The following is a 22,999-nucleotide window of genomic DNA, read 5'->3' as shown; positions in this document are numbered from 1 at the left end:
AGGGGAGGAGCTACGGTGAGCAGCAGGACCGGCAGTCAATGAGAAACCAGCAATCATATTAAGACCCGCCCTCTTTTGCACGTCCACATTGCTTCAATATGAATGAGCAATATTTAAGGAACAAATGTACTTTTCCCTAGTTAATAGCTCCATCATTCACTGCAAGCTGACTATTCTATTTTTTTGCTCAATTTTTGAATAATTATTTACCATAATTAGATGGGGTTTTTTTTTTTAAATGTGTCTTGTTACATATATAAACATTGAGCAGGAGGTAATTTAAATATAATTTACAAAACAATTGGAGATTTCATAAAATAGAGAACCAAACATAACAATCAAATGATTTTCCTTTCTATTTTTTACTGGCTTCAAATAAGATAATCTATTATATTGATTATCAATGTTATAACATCTGCTATCTGATCTACTGATAGTCAAAATTATTTATATACAGCCTAATCTAATGAATGCAAGCACAAAATAAAGGAACATTTTTTTTCCTACAAGGGGTGCACAGCAACATGTGGGGGAGGGGCAGACCTCTGTTGCTCAGTGACCCACACAGCCCCCCCCAAAAACACATACTTAAAGTACATTTATTCCTTTACCCTTTCAAATACAAAAGAAATAGGCTCAGTAAAACTACAGAAAAGGACAATTTTAACATCACTATCACAGAGACAACTAAGAACACAGCCATGCAGAGAAAAATAGTTTTCAATATTCAAAAATAAATTTATTTTCTGTGGGATGTGATCGCTTTCTTTCATCTGCTTCTGGTCATTAAAGCAGAATGAAAATTACCTTCTGATGCTTTATCTCCAAGGCTAAATATGGAAGAAAACGTATGGTTTATGATAGTTGCAGGAGTGTGAGGGTATAGTATTAGGTGTTAAACATCTGCACCTTTAAGCTAGAGTTGCTCATTTAAAAAAAATTAAATCTGACTTATTACTAAAAAAAAAAAAAAAAAAAAAAAAAAAAAACATTGTGTGTTTAGTTACTGCACCAAAAGGACAGATCTGTTATTATTTGTTGCAAAAAACACAACACCAGACATTTAACTGAGTCCAGACAAGGATGGTTAAATGTTTTCACACTAACCCGACTGGTGCCTTTATCTCCAAAACACTTCCAACCAGTGTTTGAAGGTGACGCAACACAGTGGGAAGTGGTGCCTTGTCTTGTTTAGTTGCATGCTGCCAGCGCATTTAAAATGCAGATATGTTGTCTGTGCTGTTTCCTATGCAGGGTGATTTGCATATTGAATCACAGCTGCAACTGTGTTTTTTACTCTCAAAGATTGAACTAAAGGTAAAATTGTATTTAAAGTGTCATATGAATAACTATAGTGGTAGTTTTACATTAATTATTATTATGGCCATTCATGTAAGAAGGGGCGGAGCTAGATGGGGGGTCAAAGGTGGCCATGGTCACCCTTAGCCAATCATTGGCCACCCCTGTGGCCACCCCTACCATTTTTTTTGCTCTCTAATACAGATGGTGGCAGCAGTAATACTATCAAGAAGAATGTTCAAACTTATTAAACATTTTAATTTTTCATATATTAATAGTTATTTGACAGCCAAAACGCTATGGTTAATTATGCACATCAAAATACTAACATTATAGTTGATAAATACAGAATTAATGCTCTTTTAATCAGAATCAAACAGACATACTTTTATTTAGACATAGCCTACTTTAATATTTTAAAACCCTAATTTTGTGTTATATTTGGTAAAGAGAAAATTATGTGTCTCTACAAGTTATCAAGGAGTTTTCAGTTAAATCATAGATAAATAACTACTTTATTAATAATAAAAAAATCAATTTAATGTAGATATTATTACATGTAATATTAATGTAATGCAGTATATTTTTTGATAAAAGAAGGTAAGTAATGACAATGGAAAATATTTTGTCCACTATACCTTTTATTTAGACAGCATGGATGTTTAAATATATGCATCTATTTTTAATCAAAAGGCTATAGGAAAGTATAGTTTGTCTTTCTTAAGAAGATATGTATGTTGTGCTCGTTCCAGTTTATATTGACCCTAAGGTTCTGGTCCCCATCCGCTTTGGCCACCGCTCAGTTTACATTGGTCATTGACTGGCTACCCCTATTTAAAAAATTCTGGCTACGCCTCTGCATGTAAGGTGTTTTAAAAGAGAGACTCCTTAGTTCCACCTTAAAAAAAAAGTGCAGAAAGCATTCAGGGGGTGGTGTCCCTGCCTCCCCCTCCCCTCTAAACTTCTTCATTAAACCAGAGCGGCTTGTTTGCGTCTTCTGTCGCTCTGTTTGTGCGGATTGAGCGCCTGCTTATAGAAACATGCTTCGGTTTGATCTCCTCTAAGGAAACGTCTGTTGGCTGTCATTGGACTTCAGCGGGTTTTTTTTTTTTTATTGAGTAAGCCATTTCTTTGTTTTTCTCTTAAAAGGTCCAATCTGATGCGTTATATTGCGAGTATAAAACCTAAGAAGCGCCTTAAGAAGTTTGTTGTTAATGTTTTTTTGACTTGGGAATGAATGCCAAAAATGCTGTGACAGGTGACTGTGTGTCGCTCTGTCCAGCAGTACAAGACCGCTTTTATCTGCATGTCCTTAAATAGTTTGTCTGCTGCACTAAACGGGACGTGCCCCTGCTTGTAATAATAATAATAATAATAATAATAATAATAAAACAAGTCTGTGAGTATATAGCTACATCTTGAAAACAACTGTAATTACATAACATTTCAAGGCTCAGATCAGATTGGACGCATTTGGTGAAGTTTATGTGCAGATTATCTGTAGATTATTGAAAGTCCTGAGTTGGTTGGAGAATGTGGGGATCTCAGATGTAGCAGAACAACTACTTGTATTTTTTCTTTTTTTATTAGGCTACAAAAGCTGTACTTTCTATTATATTATACTAACTTGCTTTTGTAATGTATACCACCATCATACAAGGGAGTAACAAGTATTCATGTATTGCTTTAAGTTTTTCACATTTTATAACATTGCATCCCCAAATATGTGTACTTTATGGATATGCTGGTGAAGGTTCTCAGTGATCTGGGTCATAGTCATTCCAAAAAAGAAAAACTAAAAACAATCCACTGGACTTTGTTTCCAAGTTTTAAGACTCAGAGAGAGTCCAGTGGATTGTTTTTAGTTTCCTTTTTTTGGAATTCTTAATGGATATGAAAAAGCATTGTATATATTTATATTCTGTCCACTTGAGTTAACATGTAGAGCTACCTTTCTCAATTCAGTTAGGTTTGTTTATGTAGCACCAACTGACAACACAAATCACTTTACAGAGACGATTCAATCAGATCTTACAGTCAAATTTGTTCAAAATTTTCTTTCTCAAGAAAACCAGCTGCTCTCCCCCAATGAAGTAAAACATCAACACAGCATAATAGTGGCACCACCATGTTTGATGTGTCCATGCATCGTGCATGACAGGTAGATAGTGTGGATTTCTCCTTGTCAGTCTTTTGTAAAGGCAGGATTTGAGGAAGTCGCACCTAAGCTGAGGATCCCTGTAGCTCCTCCAGAGTAACCAGGTTTACTGTGAGAATACCTGAGATTAGATAATAAAAAATTGGGTGACTTATAAAGGCAGTTGTTTGCACTATATTTTTTTTTAAAGGGTTTTAAAGTAAAAGGGGCAACTACACCTCTGTATGTTTCCTTAGGCTTCACAATTAGTGGGGAATCACATACAATCCAAGAATCCATCATAATCTTTGTTTCTTCATTAAAAATGTTAAAAGATTCAGATGATTTAAATATACATTGTAAGTGAATTCAATCAGGTGGACAGTGCTATGTTTCTCTATGTTTTTGTGTAGTAATGACATCAGAGGAGGAAGATGCAGACATTATGCTGGAACCCCAGTTTATCCAAGAGAGTGGGGAAGTGTACAGAAACCCCACTGAGGTGCAGATGAGCCAGATTGTGCTGCCCTGCCATGCCAATCACTGCGGGGAGCTGAGTGTTGGACAGCTGCTGAAGTGGATGGACTCCACAGCCTGTTTATCAGGTAGGAAGGAAGATTACAAAACCTCTTACATAGTACAATTTAAATACTAAAAATCTTGAACACCACAAAGAATATCACAACAATCACATTAACCTCTTCCCTTTCATGTAATATAATGTGCAGTCAGGGTCAGACATGATCAAATCAATAATTATATTATATGTTGAATATTGGATATAGATAAGTTTTAATCTTAGTAAAGTCCAGTATGCTACATTTACATGTTCAAACCATCAGATATGTTTTTTTCCCACAATCGTATAAATATATTAAATTAAATTAAATCTACTATATAAAATCTATAAAATCTAAATCTACTATGTCACAGTATAGAGGGACCATAAGTTGAATCAGGCTAAGATGCCAATACATGAGGGAGACAGATATAAACATCACAAATTTTTCTCATGTGTTGAATGAAACACTTTCAATTCACAAAGAAATTTCATTTACAGATGGAGCCCTTATAGCATATGAGTTTAGTCTATAGCTTTGATAACATTTAGAATTCGGCTCCTCCCTGAAAATTGTGATTTGTTGTGACTTGTTCAGCTGCAGTGTTGGCGAATCTAATATCCAGGCTAATAACTCTGATCTTTGAATATTCTCCAAACTTTCCTCTGACCTTTTTCAGTGACGTCCCCCTGCTGTACCAAAGCTGCCATTGTTCCACAGTTTTGTAACTGTGCAACCTTACATTTCTATGGAGATGTTTGCATTTCTAAACCTTGTTCAGCATAACACCTGACTTGTCTGGAAGAATCTGCTAATCCACGAGCATTGATGAAAAAAATTAACCTCTGAAAATTCACATGCATTCACATGCGTTTTCTGCTCCTCAGTGCACATACTGATGTGCATTTTTACCTACATGTGAAAAACAGAGGAAAATATAAGGTGTATATCCAACTTGGATTGAGTCCATTACTTTGGAGGCATGTTACATTATATTATGTGTGTTTCAGTTTTTTTAGTTCATTCAACTATAAACCATAAAAGTTCAAACTCTAGTAAAACATGTTTTACTTCTGGGCCATTTTCAGATTTAGATGAATGCGTAAAGTGAATAAAAACTCTTCTGAACTTTGTTTTAATCCTTTCCCAGCTGAAAGACATGCAGGATGTTCCTGTGTCACTGCTTCTGTTGATGACATCCACTTTGAACACACCATAGGGTAAGATATTATCAACCGTAAAACCAATGTTTTCTATTTTTAATAAATCATGTTCAATGATTAAGCTTCTTCAAAAAATACCATAATATGCTTCATCCTGTGCTTAAATTTTTGCAATTACAATTTTTTTTTTATTTATAGGCAGTGATTTACTTGTTGGCTAGATATTACATCTAGGGGTAGAGAGGGCTCATCTGTGTTGAGTAGAATCATGTTGATAGTACAGAATGTCCATGTCTGTCTCCTCCAGAATTGGGCAGGTTGTCAATATCATTGCAAAGGTCAACAGAGCCTTCACATCTAGCATGGAGGTGGGTGGATGTCCCCCCTGAGGGTTTGGTTTGGTTAATAATACCTGAGGTGTATAAGCATAATTCTACATAAAAAGGTATTAAATGTGCTTAAATTTAAGGTGGGGATACTGGTGACTTGTGAGGACCTCTACACTGACAGACAGTGGAAAGTTTGCCATGCCTTTGCCACCTTTGTTTCCAGACGAACTGAAGCTGGAAAGGTAATGGAGCAAGGGTGGAAATAATCTAGTGCAAACCAAACATTTTGCTAAAGCAAATTTAGCTGATTTGATTTTCCTTTTTGTTTTCTGTGTAAAGGTACAGCTCAAGCAGGTGATTCCTCGTACACAAATGGAGCAGATGGAGTACAGCCTGGCAGCAGAGCGGCGGAGGATGCGGCTCATCCACGCTGAGATTATCACAGACCTGCTGAGCAGCAGCACCGCTCAGCTGGGTACAAACAAAAGGTTTGAGAACACACGGCACTCTGAAGGCAGGAGGATTACGTCTTCCTTTTTGCCTTTTCATCAGGAGAATATCAGGAGTATGACGATGCTGTGCCAGCTGAGAAGACACGAGTGGAGAGTGTGGAGCTGGTGCTTCCACCCCATGCCAACCATCAGGTCAGCACTTTTGGAGGCCAGATCATGGCCTGGATGGAGAATGTAGCAACAATAGCAGCAAGGTATGCATTTCTTTCTCTGCTAGCACTTCACTTATAGAATGACTTGTAATGATATCCGTACCCTTTGAACTTTTTCAAATTCCACATGCTTTTGGAAATTACTTACTTTGCAGCGCACATTTACATTTTAATATCTCTTCTGTAAGAACCTTGGAGGTTTGTGAGAAAAGACTATGGAGAGCATGAGTTTCATGCCAAATTCATGCCAAACTTTCCAGAAGTGTACTTTTTTTTTTTAAGTAACACGTTCATTACCTGCTTGAGCTGTACCATTATACAGAAAACAAAAAGGGAAATCAAATGAAGCTAAATTTGCTTTAACAAAGTATTGGGTTTGCATACACCCCAGACATTCCTGAAAAAATGTGGTACGCTTAAAAAAAGTTTAGCCTATGCATCATCCATTATTCAAAAATTTCTATCAACATGTGACTTCATTTTGAAAAAAAACTCCAAAAGACGCTTTCTGATGATCAGCCAGGAGGATTAATCATTATTAATAAATAGCTGCTTGAAATCCAGCATGAAAAAAGACATAACTTAAGCAACTTGCCTTCCCAGAATTATTGCTTTCTTGTTTAATTTACCCTTTCTTTAATCCATGCTAAGAGAACCTACTTTAGAACTCATTTGGATGAATCAGATCTCATAATTTAAATAAGTATAACAAGCAATCTTCGTCTTTAGACAACACAAGCCCAATCCATGATGGTACTGCTATCGTGCCTTACAGATGAAGAAATCTCTACATGCTTACAGTGTTTTCTCACCTTGTGTACAAAATCTAATGTTTTTTTGTTTTTAGTTTTTCAAAAAAGCTCCTTGCTTGTTCCGATAATCATTAGAAAAACCTAAAAAACAAAAAAAAATTGAAGCACTGAAAATAATTTTATTACACAATGCATATTGGTCTTGGTTGTCACTGAGATCCATTGTGTCAAATTTATGTAATTCAGTGTTTCAGAGGCCATATATATTACATCCCTGTTTTTAATTGAATAAATCACAAATAACCATTATTGCTTTTAGCTACATGAAGATCACAGAGCTTACAGATTTCCAAGTTAAACTCTCATCAAACCAGTAAATAAGTGTTTCCCCTCAAGATGAAATGTTCAGTATTTTACAAGTGGCTGATATGCATGTTTTCCTTTTCCATGTTCTTATTCAGTCGATTGTGTAATGCCCATCCTACCCTGAGGACCATAGACATGTTCCATTTTCGGGGACCGTCTCACATTGGAGACCGACTCGTGCTGAAAGCTATTGTTAACAACGCCTTTAAACATAGGTGGGTCACATTATCTAAGAGATCTCGTAAAGCAAAGCCTGATTAGAATTCTTGTTATAAGTACTTTCCTGCAAAAAGAAAAATTGCTCTGCATCTGATTTAATTCTTCAAATATGTGTGTGTGCAATTGGTGTGTGTTTGAATGTCTGAAAAAAAAAAAGTCTTTTTGCTACACATCCTGTGTTGTAGCATGGAGGTGGGAGTTTGTGCTGAGGCCTATCAGGGTGGAGAACCTCTGCGGCATATCAACAGTGCTTTTATGACCTTTGAGGTGCTGGACAGAGATAGGAAGCCTTGCACGCTGCCACACCTACGCCCTGAGCCTGTGGTAGGTTTTCAGAGGTGTATTTATGACTTATAAAGACCTTATTCTGCTACTTTATCAAAAATTCACTGGTGGGAATAGTTTTTGTCTGCATTTATTGAAGTTTTTCTTTGTTTTTAAGGATGGAAAAAGACGTTTTAAAGAAGCTATTGCAAGAAAGAAGATCCGTCTTGACAGGTATATTACATTTATTGTGCCTTTCAAAGTATTTATACTCCTTTACACAATTTTGAATTAGTATTGGTACAACACCAAACCCCTAGCCTCGTGAGACCATCCTGATCTAGCGAGCTTTCAAGGTTTCACTCGCAGATCAGTCTGGAGACTCTGCGTTAAAGAAAATTTGGAGCCTTTCACCAAACGAACGTCCAATCAGCGTTGGCTTTGAGGCGGGTTGAGGTGTGACGCAACGAGAAGCGCGACAGTTCAGTCTAAAGAACATGCCGGCTTCAGCCGATGAAACTAGCGTTAGCGTGGCTATCGAGCAAGTTTCATCGGAATTACAGAGTATTTCTTCACTGAAAGAAGAGCAAAACACTGCTCTGGAGGCTTTTCTCAGAGGAAAATATGTTTTTGCTCTTCTCACGACTGGTTTCGGCAAGAGTTTGCTCTATCAATTGGCTCCTCTTCGTTGTCACTCTGTTAGTACATCATATGCTTCATTGATCTGATTGGTTTATTTGGTCCGTCTAGCACCAACATAGGCCAATCAGCTAACCAGTATTTTCGCCCCTTCCCAAAATTACTTCAACGGAAGGTTTCCAGATGGATATGCGGAGCAAATCCATCTGGCGGAGTCAGGTTACCAAACCCCTTCACTACGTATTTAGTGTTTCTGGATGGGCCAATATTTAAAAAAAATAAAACATTTAAAAGTAAGGTGGACATTTTAGTCACCTTCTATTTTAATATTGGGGCTGGAAAGTTGATAGAATTTACAATACAACAATAATTTAACAAAATACAAATTTTAAAGTGTAGAGGCACTCGGTATTGGTCACATTATATTTAGCAAGAGTACGACTAAATTTCTCAGTCAATTCTTCATGTTGCAGTAATGATGATGAAATCATTTAGTTAATGCTCCTTTTTTTCAGGACAATAATGAAAATGACTAAAACAGGACTAGTCATAGGTTTGAATTTTGGTCAACAAGACGAGAATAAATCAAAATTAGCGGGTCGTTGGTCAGACGTTTAAAATGCATCATAGTGCTGTAATCTACTAAGCAGTATCAGCTGCTGCGTCTGGTTTGATCCTGATTCCCACCTGCGTGCAGCGCTGCACATTCTGCATGACCACACATGGACCATGGCAGCAGCGGCATTGTCTTAGAAAATAACCCTGAATTGTCCTGTACTGCACGCTCAACTCTGACAAACTCTGCTCTTCTAGCTGTGCTTGTGCAGAAATGCGTCTCTGCACGCTCGTAACTCCAAATTTGCACTTCGCCATCCACTCTGATGGTTCGCTCTCAGCAGTATGGCTCTTCCTGATCTCGCTACGTAATAAACTAAATTGGGCTGATCATCCTCTGCCAAAAGTAAAAATCCCCTTACTATCAATATTTTATTTCTTCTAGCTCACAATAAGTGACCTTCTTTAATTTCTACCAAAAGGAATCCCTAAATTATATACAATTAAAATATTTCATTGCATACTGTTTATTTTTTGATAAAGAGCCAGGTGAAAAAGTAGATAGATCTTTGAATATTTATCTTTCATTGTTATTGTTTCTATCAGTTAAAAAGTTATGTAAAGGTTTCCTTGTATTGTCATTAAAACATCTTCTCTAATTCTTTTGAATATCTCAACATTTTAGCTAGCAAATTCTTCAATTTAGGTCTGGATTGCAATGCCATTACAAGGAAATTATGTAGGTTCTCTCTGTATTTTTTTTGTATCTAAAACCCTTTGAATTTAAATCTACTTTGACCCCTGAACAGTAGTAACAAAGGGGGGAATTCTTATAAATAAAGCCAAAATTGGCAAAGAAGAATGTTTTTGTTCTTTGCTTTTTTGGAGCAATGAAGATTTTATTGATCTTTGTGTAATGCATAATTCATAGTAGATCAGGAAGTGTTTGCTTTTGAATGAAAACCTTGTATTGCTAAAACCATTCCTTTATCGCACATTTTATTAGCTTTTATGTCTGCTTTATTAACCAATAGAATGGCCAGAGGTCTGCAGCTATGGGGTTGTGTCCCCCTAGTAGGCCCTGAAGGTCCTGCAGGACAATCACTGCCTTGATATTAACTTAATATCACCCAATTAATTTAGACATAGTAAACCTGTAAATCTGCAATATTGATTTAACTAGGTAAAAAAACATTTACGTTTTACCTTTACACAGCTTCCAAATATTTTTTTTAAATTTCATTTCCTGTATATTACACTGCAATAAATATATTTTATAAAAGGTTTCTTACACCCCCTGGCCTTGAAACATAAAATATTTATTAAACCTTTGGACCACCTTCCCTGAAGAATAGATCCCCACAGCATAATTCTGCCACCACCATGTCGCATATTCAGGTTGTTTTCTGACATGTATAGGATTTTGCTTACAGATTAAAATGTCAGTTATGACATCTGACCAGAAGAAATGACCGCATACATTTAGCTGTATGGGAGCACAGGGAGATAAATACATTTGTACAAGGATTTGCAAACTGTGTATTATTCTTCCTTGAATTGTTCAATTTTATGGTGCTCTTTTTGGTCTGTATCATTGAATCCTAATAAAATACGTATGAAAATATGTATGGTTGATTTGTGACAAGACTATGATAATTGTTAGGATTAGCTCTATACATTTAGGTATTTATAAGGCATATTTCTGACCGCTAGATTTGCTTATTTACTGGTAGAAAAAAAAATAACGTTTCTAAAAGTCTTAATATTAATGTCTTTAGCATAACATAGATTCTGTATTACCATACATTTTGTCCCAAGACTGTTTAAAAATAAAAAATGCAACCACAATGGTTAAACATTGGCAAAAATATTTAAAAGTCTTCAAATGATTTCTATGTTATATATTGGTTTTGTTACAGCATGGAGAGGCCCCCGTGTTTACAATAGTTTTCAGTAGAAATTGACCTGGCTAAGCTTCAAATAACTTTAGTGGAGATCTTATTAAGAATAGAAGGCTCATTGTTCAGCTGTTAATCACTCTGCCTCCAGTATAATCTTTGTTTCTTCTGTTTAGTAACCAAACATGTGGGATTGACTGGAGCTGGAGCCATAGTGTTTATAATAGTCAGGTGTATGCTCTTTGATTTGTACCTGAGCTCTGTCATTTCTTTCCTTAATGTTTACAGAAAATATATCATCTCCTGTAAGCTAACCCAAGTGCCTCTGTCTGTGCCCTGGGATCCAAGCAACCAGGTATTTCAGAAAAGCAATTAAAGCCTACCAGATATTGTGCTCAAGCTCCTGGGTTCTCTCAGCATTTTGGTTTCTTAGATATACCTGAGCTACAACAACGTATCAGCTCTGAAACTAATGGATACCAGAACCAACTGGGTCTTAACGTCAGAAAAGAACAAGGTCAGTGTGTTTTACTACTCAGATCTGATTTTTACGAGGGCCACGCATCAAATAGATGTCTTTTAACATTTTATTCTGTTGCTCTCTCTTGTCGAAGACACTGTGAAAACTACAAAAATATAGAATATAAAACATTTAAATCACACATTCACCAAAATAAATGTCTCTGATTACACAGATTTAAAAGGAAATTGGTCAAACTAGATGAGCAGGAAAAACAGGAGATGGATCCTACATGCTAAATTATTAATGTAAAACACTCGAAAAATATCAACATGAGTTCATGTGTGCATCTTTCAGACCAGAACAGAATAGTATTTTCCTCTTGAGTGGATCAGTAACATTCCTGCAACGTTGGCATGTGTCTCTGCAGCCATATTGCATTCCACACAATTAAATCTAAATTCATTAACTGGACTAGTCATGTGACCTTTATTCACATACAATAAAAAAAAAAACAGTAATTTAACTTTACTAACAACCATTCAAAGAAATATATATAAATTATATAACAATTCTAACCAAAGACTTTTAACTCTTAACCATCCCCTGGACAGTTACTGTACAGTGTGGTTTGTGAAATGATCCAAGATAGATTTGGTTTGCAAGCTTCCATCCTGTAACTTATTATTTAGAGTTACAAAATTAATAGATACAGATTTCTGATTGTAGATAATATTAAATATATAATGCAAATAGAACTAAACCAACCAACATTGTTGCATTCATTAGTGAACCTACTCTACATTTACTGCTAGAATATATCACCTTAGAAATTCCATTTCCTAAAGTGGTAATGTGCATTTCAGTTGTCTTGTTCTCTTGGAAAAAAGAAAGAAACAAACAAAAAACAGCTGTACATCTGACCCAAACTGTCATGTCATATTAAACTCAGTGAGTTAGGATGTTTAGGGACAGGTTTGAGAAGCTGCTCCTAAATCAACACCCTCCAGCTGAATTAAAAGATTGCAGTTACTCATTTGGAGAAACCAAATGCATGTTTGAGACGACTTATAAATTTTTTTTATAGCATATAAAGATTGGGCATTTTACTAAATTGACAAAGCATGGTGGACTTAGGATGAATGATAAGAAGAGTAATAACCAGGCAGAATTATGCCAGTACCTTGCTTATGGCTACAGAGTCTACACAGTGTTCTGCAAGTTGTTTGAACCAGTTTGACCCCATTCTTCATTTAGAAATGAATTCAGTCCACTCTGGGAACAACAGGGCCCAAGTGCATTAAAGCCCCCAAACTAAAAGGACATTCATGCCCCTGGTGGGAATGCACATAAACCTGTCACTGACACTGTACTTGTTGATACGTTAAACAAACTGTTTATACACATTGCTGTGGTATTGATAGGTTAGGCTGTACACACTGGAGGAGAACCACATGCTTTGTGTCAAGGTGGAGATGTATGTCAGCGTCCCGGCAGAGCAGGCGTTCCACCTGTTATCGGACCTGAGGAGGAGAAAAGAGTGGGACCACCATTATGAGTCAGTAACATGCACACGTTTCAAACTGGTCACTATCAAAGGAGAAATCTAGATTAGGTTGTTCCAGTGTCTGTTTTATGACAGTAACCAACAGTGGAGATTTACTGTTTGTGCAAAGCTTTTTAATAACAAAAAACAGCAGCGCTTTGATTAATGGATAGCTTAGAAATTATTGTCAAATACTTAAATACTAGAAAGTGTCAAATATATTGCAAATGTTCATTTTATGTCCATGTTTGAACCACAGGCAGTGTGAGGTGATCAACCATGCAGATGAGGAAGACACCCTTTATCGTATTGTTACGCCCTCTGTCAGCAAAGGGGGCAAAGGGAAAGACTTTATCTTGCTTGCATCTAGGAGGAAGCCATGTGATTCCAGGTAGTGCAAAAGTGACATTACATATACAATATGTCCCCTTTCTCCATCTTACTTTTATGTCACCATGATTTCAAATAGCTTGTTGATTACTTGCTTTGTCAATGTTCTCACGTTTCTTTGTGGAAATAAAGCTAATAACAGGTTGCAACAATCTCTGTGGATTTAAATCCCACAGAAAATATTTTCTCACTATTATCAGATTTTTCCCTTTTCAATTCTTTTTTACACACTTTGATGCTATTTATTAATGTTTCTATGTTAGAGACAGGAAAGAAAACTCACACAAAAGTACATCTGCAGGTGCATTGTTGTTATATTATATTGCATTATATTATTATGATTGTTATTATTATTATTATTGTTGTTGTTATTCATCCTAAAATGTATTGTGAAGTTTTATGTTTGGTGTCAAAATTGCAAATATGTAAATAAGTAAAAAAAATAGATACAAAGTATATACATTACTTATGATTATTGAATAAGTCCTAAACACACATAAATAAATGAATTCATGATTAGGGGGTAGTGGACAACTACTTATAAAAAAATTATAAGCATTTTATTTTTAATAAAATTCTCCCTTTTTTACGTTCAGTCTTTTTTTGCACTGGTATAAAACTATAGAATTGAATTTGGTCTCCTCCAGGGACCCATATCTGATTGCTCTGCGGTCTGTCACCTTGCCTGATCACCCGCCCACAGAGGATTTCTCCAGAGGAGAGGTGCTGTGTGCTGGCTTCACGATCTGGGAGGAGTCCAATGCAGTCACCAAGGTTAGCCCAATGTCTGCAGCACAAACTATTGTTGTAACTCTGCGGCATGGTTAAAGTATGCTTGGCACAAGTGCACCACTGCAGATAACAAAATGCATTTTCACTTTTTATTATTTTAGTTCACCTACTACAACCAGGCCACACCTGGAGTCCTTCCCTACTTCGCCACAGATGTGGCTGGCCTTTCCTCAAGCTTCTACAATACTTTTACTGCCTGCAGTCAGTTCCTGGAGGCCAACAAGGATAGTCTTGATGCTCTGCCACCTTCTTCTCTTTAATTTCAATCCCTCTCCCATAAGCAAAGGACTGAGATTAACAAGAAAGAATTTGCATTATTATTATACAGTTACTTTTTTAACACTGTTTCATAGATGCTGGGCTCTAATGAAATACGCCAGTATGAGATCGTGAAGGACTGTTAGTTTGTACCTTGCAGGTTTTTGTACAAATCAAAAACAGATAAATTATTTATGCCTGTTAAGTTTTTTTTAGAGATTCTTTTTATGATATCTGCAGTTCAGTTTTCTAGATACAGGATGAATATTTTTGCTAAAAATCAATTTGTAGCAGTCCGGGCATGCTTTCAGATGGTTGTTTGACTGTGACTAACTCTGTAAAGATGCTCTAAAATAAGGTGTAATGTATTTTTGTCACATTTGTATTTAAATCTATTTGAACTGTGATAGAAAGTTCACATGTGCCTTTGGTGTCTAGTAGCACTCTGTAATTTAAAACAACACTATCAAGTGAACAAATTATATTGTATTCAGGTGGGCATTTGGGATAAAATGTGATTATTTAAGTAATAAACATGTTAGAGCTGTGGATAATATTCTGTGAAGATTCCTCATTTTCAGGGCCACTTGGCATGACTTTGCCAAACCATTTTTAAGAAGGCTTTTGATAAAATTACTGCATCAAACGAACATGAATCAGCGTCTGATGTTTAAATCTGAGCCTTTATTCTCTCACCCTGAGAGTTCAGTTTAAACAGGTTATTGGCCTGATTTCAGCTGCTGTTTTATTTATTATTGCAAATATACACTTTGATAGAAAATGGGTGTCATCCTCAGTGTAGCATGGATACGCTCAAATCAATTTCTTCCAGTGATTCCAGGAACTGAGTCTGTCCAGTTCTAGCAAATAATTTGCCTTTAAGCTTCATATTAAAGCTTGGAATATTTCTCAATCAATGTTTTTACTCAGAGAAGCCTTAATTAAACCCAGAGGACGATGGGTGATATTTTGCTCTGGGAGTCAAAAAAATGTTATGATGGACCTTATTACAATCTATAAATGAATGTTAAAAAAAGCATTTTTTTAAATGAAACTTTAAAAAAGTGCATATAAGAAAACATTATTTAATTATCTTCACTCACTAACATAATAACAGCATACATTTATTACATTATATAGTAAATGTATAAGTAACACATTTTTTTTCTCATAGTTTTCCTAATTTATTTTCTGTCTCCTAATATTGTTTAGTGCAGTTAGAGAGATTCAATGTACAACAAGGTAAAACGATGTTTATTCCTAATCAATACAGCTAAAAGTGCAAATCAGTTTATGAATGCTGCGCCCAGAGAGCAAAGTGGATTCACTCATTATTGTTTGTTTGCTGTTGGGGGGGTGGAGGGAGCTAATTTGTTGAAATTAGGGATGAAGCCTACTTTGTGTCTGTAAATTGGGAGCCAGGGAAACCAGCCTAACAACATTAAAACTAAAGGCAGTGGTCATAATTGCAGCCAACGCTGAGGGCAGAACTATAAACTGGTAATTTGATTATTGTTTGATGATTCTGCCCTTTTTTTCAGTCTCATAAAAAATTATATTCCCTACAAAGAGAGTTTCTTTTAGATGCGTTCAGCTGCTTCAGCACGTCCCAGCAAATGCATCATTTCTTTATACTGTAATTTTTAATTAGACAGAGAAAATTATCTGTTTCGTTATTTTTTGTTTAGAACTTAGTCAACTTTTTTTTTGTCATTTTGTATACACAGAGTGTAGACAAAAGGACATTTTATGTTCTACAGCTTTCATAACATTTCCATTTCTTAAAGCGCAGCAGTGATCAAAGGGTTGTTTGGTTTGTGTGGGAGAAAAAAAACATGGTGCAAAAAGCGCATTGATATGAAAGTTCAGAGCATTAAGATGTGTTTGGTGCAAATATATTTTGGTTTGGTGTTATCAGTGTGATGCAGAGTCAGTGACATGATTAAGAGTTTTCTCAACAGTTCAGCTGTCTGATGGCGGGGAGGAAAAAGCTGTTTCGGAATCTGCTGGACCTGCATCGGATGCTTTGAAGCCTTTTCCCAGAGGGAAGGAGGGAGAGCAGTCCATGGTGGGGATGTGAGGGGTCATCGATGAGGTTATGGACTGGGGACACGCAGCGCTGGGATAAAATGTATTTTATGGACATATGAACATTTCATACCCTTTTTTAGGCAAATTATTATTTTTATTTTTATTTTGGGTGATGCATGACTCATTCAGGCTTATGATAAAGAGATAAACCAGACTTGTTGCAACAGAGTTGGAAACCTTTTCTTGAACTTTAAGCAATCTTTTCATATATCCAGAAATTACTTAAGGCCAAAATCAATTATTCTAATGAGAAGTTTAATGAAAGAAAACACGATGGTGGGCCCAATTTTAAAGCAACAAAGTTGCAGCAAAATTTCAGCATTGAGGTGATTGTGTCATGAAGTACTGTAACTTCTACAATGCTGACATTTCTATTCTGTTTTTACTGTTTTTTGTGCAATATTTTAGTGTTTTAGAAACTGAACTTATAGTGTAGCACAAACCTACACTCCAATTAAATAAAATGTATCACACTATGTGAAATGAATTCAATTTAAAGTGTAGAGTAATATATATATGGAGGTTGTTGTGGCCCAGCTTTGATGACACAAAAAAATGTAACCCACAAAGGATGCAGATGCACCATGGGCTACGTAATTTATGCAAGCAAAAAAAAAAATGTTCCAGATAAACTCCTTTAGTTTTCTCAGGTTATTTTCTTCTCAGACAAGCAAACAGAAAAAGACAAACATTTACTCCATGTTTCTCTTGTGCTGTTAAAAAAAAAAACATACCGTACGCCCACCCAGATGCATGCTGGTCCTACCATTGACTGCCTATTTATTAAAATAATTCACTCAAATTAATCATAACTAACCAAAAACAAAGGAACATGACTACAAAAAAACAACATAATGTCATAACCAGTGACGTGCGGTGAGGTTCATAGCTGGTGAGGCACTGACGTCATCAGAATCAGATTTGCAAATAGATGCATAGATTGACAGCAGTTTACAGGTTATGTTTCACTTCTGCATCCTTACACATACAAACTGTAGCTCACAAAACACACATTTCCTTAAAAAACAAAACAAAATAAATGTTATTACTGTCTTACCTTTACTTATAAATGAATAGAAGTCCTCCTTATCTTCCTTCAGTTTTAAAAGTCTCTCTGTCTCAATGGAGATCACTGCCAGGGAAGAAAGCCTTCCTTGATCCGTCCTGTTCCTGCCTTATGTTTTCAGTCTCTTGAGCACCCCCTGCCATGAGGCAAGAGAACTGCCTGCCTCACCTCGAACTTGTTCTCTGCCGTTTATAATCGCTCATTACACGAAACACGTTACACAAACACAGTTGGTGACAAAAAGCTCTGTACATTATATACATAAGCCAAATTATTAGAAATAAGTTCACATATTACATTTGTTTAAACCATTTTATTGACGCCGTACAGCAACATGCTCTCTCCGCTTTGCAGCCAGCGCAGAGCCAGGGGTTGCGCAATCCAAGGTGAGGCAGAGCTCGCTGCTGCCTCACCGGCATCGCTTCCAAGCATTTGAATGGGAAAATAAGAAAATTCAGCGATTTTGAACAAATAAAAATCGAAATTGGTGAAGCTACATGAAAAATGAATATTTTTTAGTACAAACCACCGGATGAATATAACAATTTAAATTACTTTATGATTATATATTTTCTTTCTTTCCATGATGGCTGGTGAGGCACTGCCTCACCTGCCTCCCCTGACCGCACGTCACTGGTCATAACAGATATCAAACAATAAAGTAAAATAAACTTAGCTGGATTATCCACAAAAACAAAAAACTTTGTTAATTATTAACAAAAAATAATTGGCTCCTACAGAGGTGTAATGCTATATTTTTATTTTGTTTGTGGGGTGGTACGTAACATGGTTGGCTACTTTCTAGACTTAATGGAAAGACTGCTATTTTTGCAAAATGCAGAGGTGTCAAGTAACAAAGTACAAATACTTTGTTGCTGTTCTTAAGTACACTTTTTAGGTATCTATACTTTACTCCATTACTTTTTTTCTCCCTAATTCTGACTTCTACTTATTACATTTTTCACACAAGTATCTGTACTTTCTATTCCTTACATTTTTAAAACAAATGTTACTCGTTACTCTTGGCTTTGGCTTAACGTTTATTAATATTTATTTCACGTCATGTGCGCCATCCAATGCAGATTATTGGCACCATCCACATCTAGTGAAAACTAGTGTAATTGGATGAGTCAAATAATGCAAACACTCATTGGTTAGCTAAAGGAAATCATCAGAAGCAAGCAGGTTTTTTCAAACTGCAAACGCGAATTGTCTATGCCATGCTACAACGTTGGATTCAGAAAAAGATGTCGAAACGTCTGAAAGGTCAGACACAGGAAAGAGAATATCAGGAGATGGAGACAGAAACCAACAAGACCTCCCTCATCCTTGGCCCTATCTCAAAGACTTTTCAAAAAGGCCGAAAAATTGAGCTTTCCATTCATGGGCAGTTCTAGACAGGGGCCAGTGCTCCCGTAGATCATGCCCTGCCCCCTGTTATGTCCCCTGTAATGAAGACATACCGGTAATACTCAAAGAACTAATGATAATATGCGCTGGAATAGACATGGTTACTGCAAGGTACTTTGGATTTATTTAATTTTTTTCTTTTCAAATTGTGTTTTACTAATTATTAAAAAATAATAAGGTGAAAGCTTCAGTGAGATAGGATCCCAGTTTTCATCTGATAAATGTTTTTCCAAAACAAATTAAGAAAAAATACTCTGAATGCTGACTTTATCAGTTTTTCTCGAGTTCTAATTCTGATTTTATGGAAAAAGGTTATTTTAATTTAAATTAAGTGAAAAATATGCAACATTCCTAAATTCTGAGTGTATAATGACCTAATAAGACATATAATTTTAATTAAACCCAATTGAATAGAAATTTCACTTCATGCAGCTATCTTAATATATTTGAATCCCTTGCCCTGTTTTTATTTTATGCTTTTCTGTTCCCACACGAAAACAAGCTGGCCCCCCCTGGTCCCCTGGTACTTTTTGGTCTAGAACCGCCACTGTTTCAATTCATATAGTGGCAGCTGGTTGTTTTTTTTTTTTTTTAAAGGTTACTTTATACTTTTATACTTAGTAGTTTTTGGAGCACATACTTTTTAACTTTTACTCGAGTAAAGAGGTCAAGTTGATACTTCAACTTTAACCAGAGTGTTTTTAAACTGCAGTATCTATAATTACTTATGCTTAAGTAATAAATGTGTGTACTTTTGACACCACTTGCAATAATCACAAAGAGCTTTTATTGTTTTAGGCGCAAGGAGGCAGGATGACAATGCGCAGGCGCATCAAAAAGGATCCCAAATCACGTGACCAAACCCGGAAATAGAGTAGTATGATTGAAATAAAGCTGTAGTAAAAACGAAAAGCAACGTATTCCTATCTTTACAGTTTGTTTTTTATTTTATTTTAAGAGAGTCATTATGAGTCGGGATTTCGACAGGAAACTACAAACTGCAACAAGAGAAAAGCTAAGGAAACTGGATTCTCTGCGCGGTGAGTTTCATTTGATCTCATTCTACATTAGTTTCATTTCAGTAAGGGTAACATTTTGTTGTCCTTTAAGGTCGAGAAGCTGGACCAGGTGAGTTCTGGGATGTAGTGGTTGTGAGCGCTGTGGATGAGAGCCAGAGAGAAGCCTACGAGCTGCAGATCAGAGAGAAAGCTGAGAGGAAGGAGCTTCCCCTTGGAGCTCACTACAAGGTCTTCTCAGATCCTCCTGGATGCAAAATAGGTCAGTGAAGCTGTCAGTGGATTTAACTTCACTCTCCTTAATCCTCCTTAATTAATGTTTAAAGTTGTGTTGTTTTGCAGGGAATGGAGGCTCTACTCTGTGTGCTCTGAAGCAGCTGAATGACATCTATGGAAAAACTCTGAGCAACTTGAGAATCCTCCTGATCCATGCAGGTCCATCTGCTCACCTTCCATCTTTATACATTCTTAAATTGGATGTGTTGGTCCTGTTAAAGGAATCTTTTATGCATACGTTGAAACAGGGGTTTACAAATTGCAAAAGAAGGAAAAGGAAAAATATGTTTTTTTCCATGTTCAAATATAAGCATTTTCATTTTTTGATCTGTTAATATTCTCACGCATGTGGACAAGGCTGATGGTGCCAATCCAAGCACAGACGCAAGACAAAAAAAAAACAAGAAAGAAACAAGAGTTGCCCTTGGTGAAAAGGGATTTATAAATGTAAAAAAGGCAAGTTTCCTGCACTAAAATCACTATATTTATTTAAATATAGTGATTTTAGTGCAGGAAAGTCACTATAGTTTTAAAATAATGTGATTTTCCTGCAGTAAAATCACTATATTTTACTGCAGGAAAGTCAATATATTTTTTTTAAATATAGTGATTTTACTTCAGTATTGATCTGAATAATTGCAAGGTAGTGCTTTGACTGCAACATCTTGTTGTTGTAAAGGTGTGGGTGAGAAAGATTTACTCATCACTAATGGCTAATCATATGATTAGCCTTTTGAATGAGGTCCGACTTCCCTTTTTGCCCACACTTGATTCAGACAGCTGCATAGAAGCTGATTTATTTTGCAGAGAGATTAGAATAATTGGCGACATAAAAAAATCAGTTTAAATTACGACTGTTATGAGTGCATTATTTACATAACAGTAGTATCATCACCATTGTCATATCAGGAAACGTCTCTAATTATTTCCTACACAGTAAAGTTAGCCATTAGGAGCTTAAAAAAAAGCAGAAACTGTTTACAAAATTCATGGGGGGAAAAAGGAAAATAAAAAAAATTACAAATTTTGTTGAAAGAGAAAAACAACTAATGTAAATCCTTTTGTTGTCCCACAATGGGTAAATTTGACCCACCCCGTTGGGGAGCAGTGGGCTGGCATTGTGTGGCGCCCAAGGAGCGGTGTGGGTACTTGCAACCTTTACAGAGTACAAGTGCACTGCTCTAACCACTAGGCCAACACTCCCCAATGACAGAGGATGTTACGTTTTAATGTAGCATTGCAATAAATGAATATGAATTATCACCTGATTCACTTTGTTCAGTTAAACCTTCTTGTCTTTAACATTTCTCTTTAGGTGGCTATAGCCAGCGTCTCCCCAATGCCAGTGCTCTGGGAAAGATCCTCATGCCTTTACCTCTGGGTGACCCCATCTACCAGATGCTGGAGCTCAAACTGGCCATGTATGTGGATTTCCCATCAAACATGAGGCCTGGTGTCTTGGTGACCTGTGCAGATGACATAGAGCTCTACAGTATAGCAGAAGAGGATACAGTTAGGTTTGATAAACCAGGCTTTACAGCTTTAGCCCACCCCTCCCCGCTCTCTGTGGGAACTACCCATGGTGTGTTTGTGTTGGATCTGAATGAAAGATCCTCATTCTCAGAAATGGAGAATGCCTCCTGTCTGTGCTTTCTGCACAAGCCAAGTATTCATAAGATGCGGGACAGCGGAGCTGTGTGTAGGAAGCAGAGTGACCTTTTCTCCATGTCAGACAGTGAGTTCGTCTATACAGACAGCACCTATTACATGGACTTTGACACAGCTAAGTCACTTCTGAACCTTCTGAGTGAGTTGGGTCCTTTGAACTGTGAGATAGATGCATATGGGGACTTTCTTCAAGCTCTGGGGCCTAAAGCCACAATAGAGTACACCAAAAACACAGCTAATGTGACCAAAGAAGAGAGCGGTCTAATTGAAGTTAGACAAAAGATCTTCCATCACCTCAAAGGGACGCCTCTCAATGTCATTCTCCTCAACAGCTCCAAGTTTTACCACATTGGGACCACCTCAGAATACCTCTTCCACCTGACGGAGGACCAGGCGTTCCAGCGTGAGCTGGGCCTCCTGTCTTCTGCCTTCAGTGTAAATGTCAATGAAAACCTTTCTGGTTGCTGCATCATGTTCAGTGTCCTTGATCCCAGTTGCTCTGTGGAGGCTGGGTCGGTGGTGGAGTACTCCAGATTAGAGCGAGGGGTCTCAGTAGGCGGTGGGTCCATCGTCAGCAGCTGCTGGGTCAGTTCAGGCCTCTCTTTGCCAGCTGGAGCTTTCCTGCACACATTATGTGTTTGCCACCAGCGACAAACCAGGTTTGTTACCGTCTTCTTTGGGATTCAGGACAATCTTAAGAAAAGTGTAGCTTCACCTGCATATCTAGAAGAACTCCAGTTTTTTGGGTTTAACCTCACAAAGTGTCTGTCCCATTGGGGGATGGAGAAAGAATCCATTAAGTTTTCCGGAGACGCATCAAGCTGCAGTTTGTGGAACGCTTGCTTGTTTCCCGTTTGCCCCGACCAGCAGAGCTCGTTCTCCATGTCTCTTGGGATGCTGCAGGCCATCCTGAACGGCTCCACAAGCCCCCCACCCAGAGACACAGTTCTGATGTCCATGCAGGACTGTTTACTGTGCAAGGACCTGGAGGAAATGCTGAAGCTGAAGAAGGAACTGCATCGTAACATCAAACAGGGGAAACTCAGCATTTAAAGAGCCATGTTTAATATTGAGTTCAATTTAAAAAAGTTTTACATTGCCAGTGAAAGAGAGGAGTTTGACATTTTAAAGCTTTCGGTTGTAAAAAAAGAAAAAAATCTTTCTATAAAACTATTTTAAAT

General features: G+C 36.9%; 2 protein-coding genes across 3 annotated transcripts; both read left to right on the top strand.

Annotated features, from left to right (window-relative positions):
* Nucleotides 1-2,260: 2,260 nt before the first annotated feature.
* Nucleotides 2,261-14,847, top strand: acot11b (acyl-CoA thioesterase 11b). Of its 2 annotated transcripts, none has more exons than XM_038269671.1 (16): nucleotides 2,261-2,417; nucleotides 3,850-4,041; nucleotides 5,147-5,216; nucleotides 5,467-5,527; nucleotides 5,629-5,730; nucleotides 5,828-5,963; nucleotides 6,041-6,194; nucleotides 7,366-7,485; nucleotides 7,675-7,813; nucleotides 7,932-7,987; nucleotides 11,134-11,200; nucleotides 11,279-11,362; nucleotides 12,730-12,863; nucleotides 13,111-13,242; nucleotides 13,889-14,015; nucleotides 14,135-14,847. In XM_038269671.1, the coding sequence occupies exons 2-16, from the start codon at nucleotides 3,852-3,854 to the stop codon at nucleotides 14,291-14,293; spliced, it is 1,731 nt and encodes a 576-aa protein (XP_038125599.1). In that variant the 5' UTR covers nucleotides 2,261-2,417; nucleotides 3,850-3,851; the 3' UTR covers nucleotides 14,294-14,847. The 2 variants fall into 2 exon arrangements, with proteins under 2 accessions (XP_038125599.1, XP_038125598.1); XM_038269670.1 differs by lacking the exon at nucleotides 2,261-2,417 and adding an exon at nucleotides 3,439-3,460.
* Nucleotides 14,848-19,690: 4,843 nt separating this feature from the next.
* Nucleotides 19,691-22,939, top strand: fpgt (fucose-1-phosphate guanylyltransferase). Its single transcript, XM_038269691.1, has 4 exons — nucleotides 19,691-19,898; nucleotides 19,969-20,136; nucleotides 20,217-20,309; nucleotides 21,466-22,939. Exons 1-4 carry the CDS (start codon nucleotides 19,826-19,828, stop codon nucleotides 22,869-22,871), a joined length of 1,740 nt encoding a protein of 579 aa, XP_038125619.1. The 5' UTR covers nucleotides 19,691-19,825; the 3' UTR covers nucleotides 22,872-22,939.
* The last annotated feature ends 60 nt before the right edge of the window (nucleotides 22,940-22,999 follow it).

The sequence above is a fragment of the Cyprinodon tularosa genome, unplaced genomic scaffold (assembly GCF_016077235.1).
Source record: "Cyprinodon tularosa strain WSP-4 unplaced genomic scaffold, ASM1607723v1 ctg735, whole genome shotgun sequence".
Classification (NCBI taxonomy): domain Eukaryota; kingdom Metazoa; phylum Chordata; class Actinopteri; order Cyprinodontiformes; family Cyprinodontidae; genus Cyprinodon; species Cyprinodon tularosa.
The sequence above is the reverse complement of the archived record's forward strand: the minus strand, read 5'-3'. Positions and strand labels throughout refer to the sequence as shown.